Here is a 12385-nt window from a genome sequence, read left to right on the forward strand (position 1 = left end):
ATTTTTAATATTTTTTCTTTATTAAGAACAATAAGCGTGACGTAAAAATACGATACTGTGATAAACTTGGCTTGCTTTTTCAAATATACGTTGTGTTATATTATATTTTTATGTATATTGGCAACATTTTGTTTTAATTATAACTGATTTCTTATCAAAAGAACATTTACATTTTGTAGTAAGGATGAGAACTGTTACGTTTGAAAATGAAATATTGTTATTGAGTTAGTAATGTAAATAAAGTAACATTGTAAGTAATGATATTATCATATGTGTGTAATCTCTTTTTTTTCCTGAATGTGTTTGTACAGTCATGGTTAGAGATTCTTTACCCATCGCAATGCATTTGTTAGAAAAAAAAAAAACATTAAATAAAATAAATTAAAAATATTCATGCCAAAAAAGTCAGCACACACTCCACTGCCTTAATTAAATTTGGTTAATGGCATTATTTTTGGTTTGTATGTTTTCAAGCTTTCTAAAGATACCGGAGAGGTTTTATCCTGAATTTGCTTCCACAATACTGAAAGTTAAAACTGAGTGTCTATTAAGATGAATAGCTTTAGAAAAAATGATGATCCCTTGATGCTACTATGTGTGTGATTTTTGTCCTGTAGCATAAAACACACACACCCTTTTTAGAAGAGATGTCAAAGCTGCTGACAAACAGTTTGGGACTAAAAGGTCACCATACACTGATCACCGATAACAGGCAGAGGCGATGCAAAGAAGCTGAATTTCCTTTTTTTTGCAAAAAGGAATGATACTTGGGTGCAGTGTCCGTGTGTGTGTGTGTGTGTGTGTGTGTGTGTGTGTCCACGCTCTTTGATCTTGTTTGCTGCTACATTTGGAGCCTCGTGAAGGAAACTTTCCTCATGATGGAAATCTTATTTAATTCTTCGCGCAGCTTTGTGTGTGTTTTCGAACAGCGGTGCTAATGCTGCTGTGTTGCACTTTCTGGATATTATATAACACCGCTGTTCTCGGGGTGAGCCTGATGATAATGCTTCATTTTGTGCATGCGGGCTGTACCTGCTCTGAATCCAACTCTTCCCCCTCTTTTTTTAAACGGCCCAGATTTCCAGTGTGTATTCTCTTTTTATTGCTTTCATTTGCATATAAATTAAATCCATATTGTGCCTGCGAGGCAGACTATGCTAACTATGCAAACGATCCCGGGCTTTTCTTTGTTTTACAGATAAACCCTCTGCTTCCTCAATGACAAGGTGGGAGGGAGGGAGGAGGGGGGTTAGAGGAATCCTCTCGCTGTTTCATAATTGTATGAATTTTAAATACACTGTCATAAGATCCTCTTCCGCATTCACAGCAGGGACTGGAACTATCATTATAATATTAGAGCTACAGGGTTGGCTGACCGTGAAGAGGCAGGCAGCCTTTGCACCTCTGCTCACACATGCGGGCCAGATGGCCAAAGACGCAGGATTTGGAAACACACTGTCCTTGTGTGTGTCTGTGTATTTTTCCTTAAACATCTCCGCCAACTCTTATTTTATTCCCGAAGACATCGAAATTACAATAAAGTATCTTTAATCGATGAGAAACAGCGCACATTTCATCGCATCTGCTGCTTTTGAGCGGCATCAGCCAAACAAACAAAAAGTAGCACAATTTTTTTTTTTTTTTTTAAAAAGAGAGAAAATTCCAACTGAAATTACGTCCTATGAATATTCAGTCACACATTATAGCGGTTAGTGACGTTAAATTAGTCCTTATATTAGTGTGGGGCCTCTGGAAGCCCCTTCAAGGACCTCTGGAGGTTTTCACAGGCTGCAGGAGATGCTGCAGGGCCAGTTATTATCAGTCTGCTACTACCTCACATTCACCATGAAAAACAGAAACCCTTAACTATAAAAAGAAGGTGTGTGTGTGTGTGTATATATATATATGTATATATACATATATATATATATATATATATATATATGTATATATACATATATATATATATGTATATATATATATATATATATGTATATATATATATATATACATACATACATATATATATATATATATGTATATATACATATATATATATATGTATATATACATATGTATATATATAATGTATTTTGCAACTTCTATGGTCACTTTTTGTAATTTAAACCTTCCTCTTTATAATCGAATTCATGTTTTTCTCCAGCGTAAACATGCGCAGTTATGTCTGCTGGTCGCTTTGAGGGACAACAGGCAAACAAATAAAGATTTTTAAGGTAAAATCGTTCATTAAAATCTGTAACCTGCCTTTAAAGTTCACGCTCGTCGTTATTGTAATCAATTATCAACACGTTATGCTGCGCGGTTATTAAATCTGTGCTCTATAGGCAGAGCCGAACGCAAACGCACTTGAAATAATTAAAGCTCCTGAAACGCGGAGGCCGTGAACGCCTCTGCAGGCTCGTTAGCTCTTAATTAAATAGCGCCGGAACAAACAGAAACAGCGCTCATCGAGCTCACAAACGTGCTTCGGATGTCAGTGTTTCTTCTTTATTTAAAACCCCCCCAAAAAAGTCAAAGAGGAGAGCTTTCCTCTTCTTTGTTCATGTGCGCCACAATCAAGATGTGGAATTTAATCCAGGTCGAAATAAATCGGAGGGGCTACTAAAGGCTCAGGTGCCTGTTTTTACTTCCGGGGAGGATTTTTAGCAACGAGGGGATGCTGTGAGGATTCTCACTGGACTCTATCGCTGACATAAACTCCAAATATTACAGTTAGAATTACTGAAAGTGAGCTCACATAAAAACATATTCACGTTTTCTTAATATTTGGAGGAAAAATTCAAGCTGGCAAAAGACGGCAGACTGTTCAGCGAAGACTAGTCTGATACTAATAATTATATTTCAAGAGTATTTAAACAGTTTCTCTTTTTGATTTGGGTGAAATTAAATGGATTTCTATAAGTTTTTCTGCTGCTGACCCTGGAGTGCGACACACACACACACACACATACACACACACACACACACGCCATGACACAGAGTTCACAGCCAGGCTCAGTCTAACCTGAACCTGAGGTCAAGTCAGGCCGCGCAGGACAGAGAGACAGAGCGCTTCTCCCCAAATCGCGAGTTCACGTTTCTTTAGTATTAACTCCAGCGTGCGCGTTCACGCTCCAGCGTGTCCGGGAGAAAGTTGAGCAGAGGCGTGAAAACCTATAAATGCCCAGAATAGTTTTAATAGGTGAAATGGTATCCATCAAGGAGGCGCTGAAACAGGACCTGCTGTGCGATATATTTCTGTGTGTGTCTCAGTTTAATATGAAAGCTCCGATAAAGACTTCACATAATCCGCTGTTTTATAGACAGACGGAATTTAAAAAGGCCGGTAATTACACTTTCCTCCTTTAAACACATTATATGCCACGATTATTTGTCCGTGTGGGCGTTAATATGTTGGGGAGTCCAGGCAATGTAGTTCAAGTGAAATAATAATAATAACAATAATAATAATAATAATAATAATAATAATACCCAGAATTCCCGTAAATTCACCATATTGTACGGAATCACTGTGACATGCTGACAGCTTATCATAGATTTAAATATGTTTTATTCTCAAATATGGCAACAAAACGCTTTTATTTATTTATTTTTTTATCCGTGGAATTGTATGAAAGAAATAATAATTTAACCCATTAACTACCGCTCTCTCTCTCTCTATCTCCCTCTTTTTTTATTTCAGACTACATGTGAACATATTAAAATCTTTGGCTTGTTTGGCTTGACTGAAGTGTTGAAGGGAAAATATGGCGCAAATATGGGGAAAGGGGGGGTGGGGGCAAGGAGACCACAAGAACCTATAGATCCTAAAAAACAGCGAGGACAGACAGAGAGGAGAGAAAAAAGGAACCGCGTGAAGAGACGAGCCTGAAATTAAATATACCGTATACAACATGATAACTGTGTGGCTATATAAACTTTAATAACGAGCGTTCATTTATATAACTATGTCCATATACTGTTACCATAAACAGAAATCTGTGTTTTTAAATAGCGTCCCCCACTTCTCCTTCTTCTCCCAGTTCGTTATGTCCAAAAGAGTCCGGCCGCTCATTCGCTCTCCTCCTTCTCCTCCTGCACGGTGGTCGTTGAATGGTTGTAAAGTCCTTGAGCCATGAGCTGCAGGGCCAGGCCGTTCTTGTAGCCGCTGGCCTTTTTAATCTTGGCCCTCTTATTCTGGAACCAGATTTTAATTTGGGACTCGTTCAGGTTGAGTTCCTGGGCCAGAGACTGTCTCCGCTGCTCCGTTATGTAGCGGTTGGCCTGAAACTCGGTTTTGAGTCTCTGCAGCTGCTCGGCCGTGAACGCCGTCCTGGGCCGCTTGTCCTCCTTGCCGCTCTTTTTCTTCTTCAGTTTCCGTGTCCTTGGGCCTGGTGTGGAAACAACAATGGGAAACAAAGATTTATTCTAAGGCTGGACACAGTCTGACACCGAGCCCCACTTTTTTCCCCCCTCTTCTATTTTAAAGGAAAAAAAACGTGAAAGCGTCTCTCTGTGAGCGGTGATAGCGCCTTATTATCTGCTCGGTATGCTCGAATGTAGGTCACAAGTCTGTGCGGGAATGACTGATCTGGGCAGGTTAGCCTGTGCTGGGGATGACTTCTATCAAAATAATGTTTTGATGTTACAGTAAAAAACAACAACAAACAAACAAAAAACAAAACAAAAAAAAACAGCACAGGGAATGAGCCGAACTGTTAAAGCCGGACGCTGTGCAAACACTACTTGTTTTAAATCAGAGCAAATAAATATAAGCCTCTGGTGGAGGAAGTGGAGGGGGGATAGTGGGAGAATATCACGCGTGATTATTCATTACTATTTGACATGCTGAAGGTCTGCCTCACAGGTGATTGTGGGACGTGGGAGACAAAGTAGCCAATCAGAAGAGAGCAGCAGCAACCCAAACAACAACAACAACAACAACAAGGAAAAAAAAAAAAGCTCCGGTGCAAATGATGAGACTTGTCAAAGCCTTATGAGCCTTGCCCTATCACTCACATGTGGAAGTGTTAGACTGGAGGTGCAGAGATGCAGATATCCTCCCTGCACACTCCACAGCTCCACATGCTGCAGCACAGTTAATGGGACCTCATCCGGGGCTGCTTGATCAGTTATGACTGCAGCAGCGCGGTATTTTCACTTCAAGAACCCATCATCGAATAAAGCTGAGGCAGCAAAAAGAAAAAAGAAAAAAAAGCACGGGAGTTTGGTCACGTAGCTGAATATATGAGTGCGCATTGATCGGCTGATTAACTGTGCACTGCGCACATTTAATCCAATGGGACAAAGGAAGCACTGTCGCTGTGATACAGTGCAGGCTGGAGAGCTTCGGCTCTAACATTAGATTTCATTAAAAAAAAATAATAACAATAAGTCGCAGAAGGCCCTCTGACCTTTACTCTGACACATAGCCACCACCATTAAAGCCAATAAAACCTTCTGCACCATCACACAGGCCGGCCTAGAAGCTATGAGGCGCGCGCGCACACACACACACACACACACACACACACACTGTTTCAAAGACACATCAGCATCCTGTATGTTTGAACTGCTAAACATTAAACGGGCCTAAAAAGTCATTGCATGACATATGCAAACACTTTAACCTGTGTGGATTCAAATCTTTAAACGCCTTCAAACTCATCTCTAAATCGAAAATGCATCTTCTGCATCAGCTCAGAGGGGAGAAAGCGGATAAAAGTGAAAAGAAAAGAACTGCTTTCAGAAAAATAAAAGCAGCAGTGGTGGAGGTTAGAAAACAGATCCATGCCTCTTTTTTAAGTATTATTATTTTTAGGCTAAAATTCGGGAGCAAAAACAGAGAAAAACATTGCAGCTTTAGTTCTGTCAGAGTAAATAAAATTAATGTAAAATAACCGGCAAAAACACGCTAGCCCATGAAAGACAACAACACATTTGATTTTTGAAATAACCGTGTGGACTTGTAATTGGGTTTAATAAGGCATGAATCCTCGACACTGTTGTTGGCTTGTTTTACATTAGTTTGGTCTTTTCCGCATAAGGGAGGAAACATTAATATAAACATAAAAGCCAAATACATTCCATATATTTTTGTGTAGTTTGCCTTGTTTAGAGTTTTAAAAAAGTTTTTTAAAAAATACATAAAAACTAAATCTGCTCGTGACACTGCCTGGGGCCACATCAGCTTTAACCCCAAAGTGCTTCAACTTCACTCTGAATTAATTTACTTAATTCTTCACTTTGACTGAAAATACCGCCTCCAACCCCCCCAAACTAAAACTACAATAACACACACTGTTCTTTTGTCACCTTGTGCTTCCGTTACACGCTCCATTATAAACTGCTAACCACTTTTATTTCAGCGACTTCTTTTCAGCACTTCCCCCCCCGACAGTTCTTATTTTCGAAATCAAAACACTTTGTTTTGATTGGCTGGAGCACCTCAGTAAACTATTTAAACACTCACGTGCCAATTTTAAATTCCCTCTTTTTCTTCACGCTGACACCTGGAAGAAATGTATTTGACACAGCGGAGAAAAACACAAGTCACCCCACTGCAGCACCACACTCGGTATAATTCGGGGACTACTAGCGCCTTACCAGATGAGGGCCGGTCCGAGTACCGCGTACAGTACACCCAAGCGGGCCACAACAGCGGCTGGCTTTCTTTTGCCATGGGCGGAGAGCCTCCATTGCTGCCGCTCATGACCATAATTGACGAGGGGCTGTCTGCGTATCTGCCAGTCCCGTTGCTCGTCGGTTCGCACTGCTTCGACGAGTTCTGCTTGGAAGAGGGGGAAGAGGACGTGGACGACGACGAGGAAGGCGACGACGAGCTGCTGTCGCTGCTGCAGTTGGAGTCCAGGCACAGGCTGCCGGTGTGCAGCGGCCTCGCGCCCAGCGGGTTCACGTTTTCCCGACCCGACGTCTGGCTCCGGTCGCGGTAGCTCGGCTCTTTTCTGCAGCCGAAGTCCGGCCGGAGGATGTTGTCTATGAAAAAGTTCGTGGTTCTGTGGGCTTGCTGGGCTGCCTGATGGGGTAATATCATAGCAGGGGATGGCAGGTTCGGCGACAGGGACATGCTCTCCTCCTCGGTTGTGTCCCGGCCGCTGTTGGGCTCCTTCTGCTCTTCCATAGCTGGTGACCGTGAAAAATGTCGGCCTCTCCACGCCAAACTCCACTTGTTGCTCACTCTCCCGTCCCCTTCGGTATCCAATTCAGACAGACAGCATGTAAAAACAAGCCTCTTTTAACTAGAATAAACACCTGCGTTCGTTAACAATATCATCTAAAGCATGTCCTCTCCTAACAGTCTTCCGAGACCTGGCATAGCGAACAGCTCCACGTTACAGCCAGTGTCCCTGCCGCTCCTCGGTGCAGCATAATATCTGTGTATTCGCTCTTCCCAAACTCTCCTAAAACCGTTATCTCCCCCCCGTGTGTGTGTGTGTGTGTTTTCTCCCTTTCTCTTACACCCAGCCGGAAGCACGTGTGCGCGTACACACAAAGCAACCGGCCAATCAGGAGGGAAGATCGTCCCTGTCACAATTGACGCCGTCCAATTAGAGCTCTGGCTGTGCTGCGGGCGAGCACGCGCGCGCAGCACGCGCTTATTAGTTGGATCGATTCGGGAGAAGCGCACGTGCACACACGTAATACACAGCAAAACAAAAACAAGCGCGGAGACAGCCACCATTAAAAACACTGCTCAGAGGGGCGAAAGGGTTTTATTCCACATCGCTACATGCTCTTTAAGTACATTTTAGTTTTACAAACTATTTGAATGCAAGCGCACGTTATAAATATGATGAAGGAATAATAAAAACAAATAAATAACAAGGAAATTTTTACAAAAATAGGACTACTAGCATTAATTTTTAGCTAAAATGTAAGACCTTTTATTTGGTGAATTTTGCAGCGTAAATAGTGTTAACCGTCCAAGTGTAAATTACATTACATCACGTGAACTGACATCAGCCACCTAAAACATGTTTCATTTTACGTGGAGTGTTTTAAATATATTTTAAAAAAATATTTTTATGTGTCTTCATAATATTACATAAAAAATAAACAAAATAAAAACATTTTGTGTGCTAAAACAGCTCCTCCGTAAAGATTATAAAATGCACATTGTGGATTACAGCGTTAGTTTCTACAATCTCACCAGATGATTTACCCTTGTTCTTTCCTTCTTATTTATTTTTTTCTTTTCTCTAACAGTGAAATACAACGAGGATGCTGTAAATGAGAACATGTCAAAGCTTGGACTGTTAAAACCATCAACAACATCTGTTACTTTACCCTTAATCCCAATTTATGTCCCTTTAATATTTTGATTAGCTATTATAGAGCCACGAATTTGACATGAACAAACCCAAAATTCCGAAAAAGTGACCCAGTAGTTATTTAAAAAAGCAGACTGTAGTCTGTACAGTCTGTGTAGTCTGTACAGTGTGTGTCCACATAAAGAAAGGTAAGTCTGTAGAGTTTCCTTCCTTCCACTGAGTAGCTAAGACTTTGATTTAAAGTATGATTTTAGTGGGGTTTTTCCACAGCAGCACGAAAAACCAACACGTTTGCGTTTCCCTGTGATATTTCAGTTCACAGGAGCCCACTCTTGAAAGGGTATAGGGGAGGATGGAAAACAGGAGTGTGTCGCGATAATAGGTGGCTGCTGTTTTTTTTTTTTTTCCTTTTTTGTGAAGATCTTCAGAAATTGCCTCCAAGCCCTAATTGGCGATTTGAAATAATAATAATATTAATAATGATAATGGCAACAGCGTGAAAGTGGGGGACGTGTTGATGGTTAACACGGCCGCGGTGAAATCTTCATCCGCACGGGGGTCGGAGTTAAGGATGAAGGAGGGGGTGTGGAGGAGGGTGTGGGGGGCACCATGGCTACTTAATTAAATTCCAATTAGGACAGTATCAATATGGCGTTTAGCCGCAGCGCCATTGTGGCTAAATGAGCACTCAGTCCCGCTCTTATCTGGCGCCGCAAAGAGAGGGGCTGCTCGAGAGGAGCTGCAAAAGATAATTTATAGCTTTTAATTAGTCTTCATTCCGCCCGATGTGCCCGGTGTTCATCACCGGGAGCGGGGGCCGGAGAAAACCCCGAGTCAAAGCCGCTGTCAGCGCTCCCTGGCAGGGCCCTTAATCAAAGTGAAGCAGGGCCCGCGCTACAAGCCACGTAATTTCCAAGGTGCTGATAAAGCTTGTTGAATAATAGCGGGGGCCCTCGGAGACACCATTTACAGAAATGACTTTATTGACGGCTTAACGTTGGTAATTCATTTTACCTTTCATGTATTGGGAGCCGGATTTGTCGCCGTAATAGGATGATAAATGCACTGACGGATCGCAGCCCCGGTTTTATTGAGTAGCCTATATACTCCAGGAGCCTCACTGGTACACACACACACACACACACACTAACACACACACACAGTCAGTCCTGATGAGCTGATGTAAAGCTGTGTGACACTGTGTGTGCGTGGACTGCACCTGGACTAAAGCAGGTTTCTCCGTTGCTTTAAGCAGCACATTGTTTCTTTCTGCGAGGTTCAGTGAAACGAGGAAGCCTCGCGAGAAGGAAAAGAAGAAAATCTTACATTTATTTCTTAAAAAGAAAAAAAACCCTGCTTCACTTTCTCCACGTCCTCACTCTTAAACGTCACTGGCTTCATCTGTGTTTGCTATAAAACCAACAGTCTGGGCATTCATTCAAACACTACGCTTGATTGTTTTTTTCTTTTCACACAGAATTGCTAGATATAGAGTTGTATTTTGAGAGCACATAAAGATGTATAATAAAAAACGCTTGGATTAAACACAAATATACTTTTTTAAATTTATATTTTGTTTCAAAGTTTAATTAATAGACCCGTTATTAACCTTTCAAATATGTGAACAAATGATTAGTTCAGCATTTGTTCCACATCCTCAAAATACTGCATTTATAATTTCCACACCAGCTAAAATGAAACACAGATTTATTTATTTTTTTGTTTCTTTATTTTATTATATTTCCCGATTGAACCATGTGTTTGGATGTGGTTTGTCCTCAAATCGTCAAGGATATTACAAATGTTTCCAAATGACAGCATAATTGTGATGCTCGGCGGAAAGTTGTGAGGTTTTGGATGGGCTGTGTCTGGGTGCTGCAGGTGTTTGTGTCTGCCGCCATCTAGTGGAGGATGACGGGAAGCGCAGTAAATGATTCTATCCAAAAACATGTTGGGTTTATTCGTGTGCATGCTCATTAAGGTGAAGTAAGAGAATGAGTCAGTATCACCAAATGTTGTTGTTCCTGAGTGAGAGTTCAGCTAAAGCTGGTATAAGCAGCGGCTGTAATCAGTTGGTTCCACTGGAGATTAATTCCCACTGTCCAACAACTTAAATGCAAATATGTTTTTAAGCTGAACAAATATATATGAAATCGGGTGCTGAATGCAAATAAAGGCGATTATTAACGTTAACCACTGTGGGAAGTCCCGGCCTTACATCCTCATTTATGATCCCATTACAAGTTAAAAGCGACCACATTACTTTGGCGCCATCTACTGACCAAACTGCGTAAATAGTTTTTTCTCCTTGGTGCTCCCTTTAGGTGCCGTCACAGTGGATCGTCCGCCTCCCTCTCCTCTTCTGTCCTTCCCCCTGTGCCACACCATCCTCTGCATGTCCTCCTACACCCACACTACACCCACAAATCCCCTCTGTGGACTTCCTCTTTTCCTCCTGCCTGGCAGCTCCATCTTCATCATCCTTTGTCCCATCACATCCACTATCATCTGCACATGTCCAGACCATCTCAGCACTGCTTCTCTACGGTTCAACCTGAGCTGTTCGTCTGTCCACCCTGGTCACTCCCAATGAAAATCTTGAATCTTCAGAGTGGAATACTAAATATTAAATTCTTATTACATTTATTATCACCTTTGAAAAGTTCAGTTACTTTACAAACCGAGATTTAATGTCACAAACAGGTGGCGCTCACTGCTCAGTTTATGTGTTACAACAACACACTTACTGACTCAGGCTACAATAACTTTGCACACTTTGCACATCATGTTCTTAGGTAGCTGGTATTTATTTCAGAATGTGTATTTATATTAATATTTAGATAGAGGTGTATATGTTTTATATACTGTAAATACCATATAGTCCATATTCTATGTCTGACACCAATTTCTAATTTGTGCACAAACTTGGCAATAAACTCCATTCTGATTCTAAAATTTTGTATCCATGAGTGAAGTAATGTTATGAATCCATTAAATGCTTTACGTCCACCAAGATCTTTCTTCAAGGTCACCTTAATGATTTATTCATCGAAAACTGACACAAAGAAACTGTGATACCTAAAAGTGTGGTGTTTATCATCAGCATATGAAAAGTACTGTTTAAGGATTTAAAATATTATGTCAGATTTACCTTTGACTTCAACTTCAAGGTCAGCAGATTGATCTAAAGGTCAAAGTGATAATAATGCAACATAAAGCTATTTAAAACTATGATTGCTGCCATTGTTTGCACTGAAAACATATAGGTCAATATATTATAACTTTCACGTTATTGTATTATGACTTTGTTTGTACATTACAGCAACAGGTTATAAAATGATTTTTCCACACTATGCATTGATGTAGAAAGCAACTTTCAAGTAACCAGTGAATGGCAGTCAGTGCAAAACATTCATCCATGCAGCCTCTCTCACTGTTTGTTGGAAATCTTAAAGGGGAACAGTCATGCTTTTCCTTGTTTTTCCTTGTTTTACATAACCAGCTGTTACATCTGGTTGCTCAAATTAAAAAGTTTCACATAATGAAGTCAGAATATAGCCTGGTAGGATGGCCTGCTTTGGCAACTCAGAGGAACTCTCATTCATACAGTTTTATATACAATAGTTGGATTGCTGCCTTCCTATATATATGTTCCCTGCTTGCAATGAAACATGCTGGTCGTTATTGTCTTCGTCTGCAAAGTTACTTGTTGGTTCCTGTTCCATTTGCCTGAACTGAATTTGGCAAAAGCGCTTTTGTCCATTTAGCACCCTTGACTTGGAAAAAACTGCAGATCGACTTGAAAATGACAGAATTCATTTCATTTAGTGCTTTTAAATCTAAACTAAGAATCCTTGAGGCCAAGTCCATAACATGCAACTGTGTCAATTAGATTGATTGTCATTTTAACTGAATTTTTGAATTTTTTATTTGAATTTTATCTTTATTTTATTTTATTTTTCATTTATTTTTGCATGTGTGTTGTTGCTGCCTCTGTTTAATTGTCTAATATTTGTAACTGTGAGACACTTGCTCCTGCCTATCTTGGCCAGGTCTCCCTTGAAAAAGAGGTTTTTAATCTCAGAAGGATTGCT

The 12385-nt window shown here is 40.6% G+C and overlaps 1 protein-coding gene across 2 annotated transcripts; it reads right to left on the bottom strand.

Annotated features, from left to right (window-relative positions):
* Window positions 1-3554: 3554 nt before the first annotated feature.
* Window positions 3555-7477, bottom strand: en1b (engrailed homeobox 1b). Of its 2 annotated transcripts, none has more exons than XM_013268895.3 (2): window positions 6607-7477; window positions 3555-4403 (listed from the first exon to the last, which is right to left on the bottom strand). In XM_013268895.3, exons 1-2 carry the CDS (start codon window positions 7139-7141, stop codon window positions 4072-4074), a joined length of 867 nt encoding a protein of 288 aa, XP_013124349.1. In that variant the 5' UTR covers window positions 7142-7477; the 3' UTR covers window positions 3555-4071. The 2 variants fall into 2 exon arrangements, with proteins under 2 accessions (XP_013124349.1, XP_003440904.1); XM_003440856.5 differs by having other exon boundaries at window positions 3555-4391; window positions 6607-7476.
* Window positions 7478-12385: the final 4908 nt, after the last annotated feature.

The sequence above is a fragment of the Oreochromis niloticus genome, linkage group LG23 (genome assembly GCF_001858045.2).
Source record: "Oreochromis niloticus isolate F11D_XX linkage group LG23, O_niloticus_UMD_NMBU, whole genome shotgun sequence".
Classification (NCBI taxonomy): Eukaryota; Metazoa; Chordata; class Actinopteri; order Cichliformes; family Cichlidae; genus Oreochromis; species Oreochromis niloticus.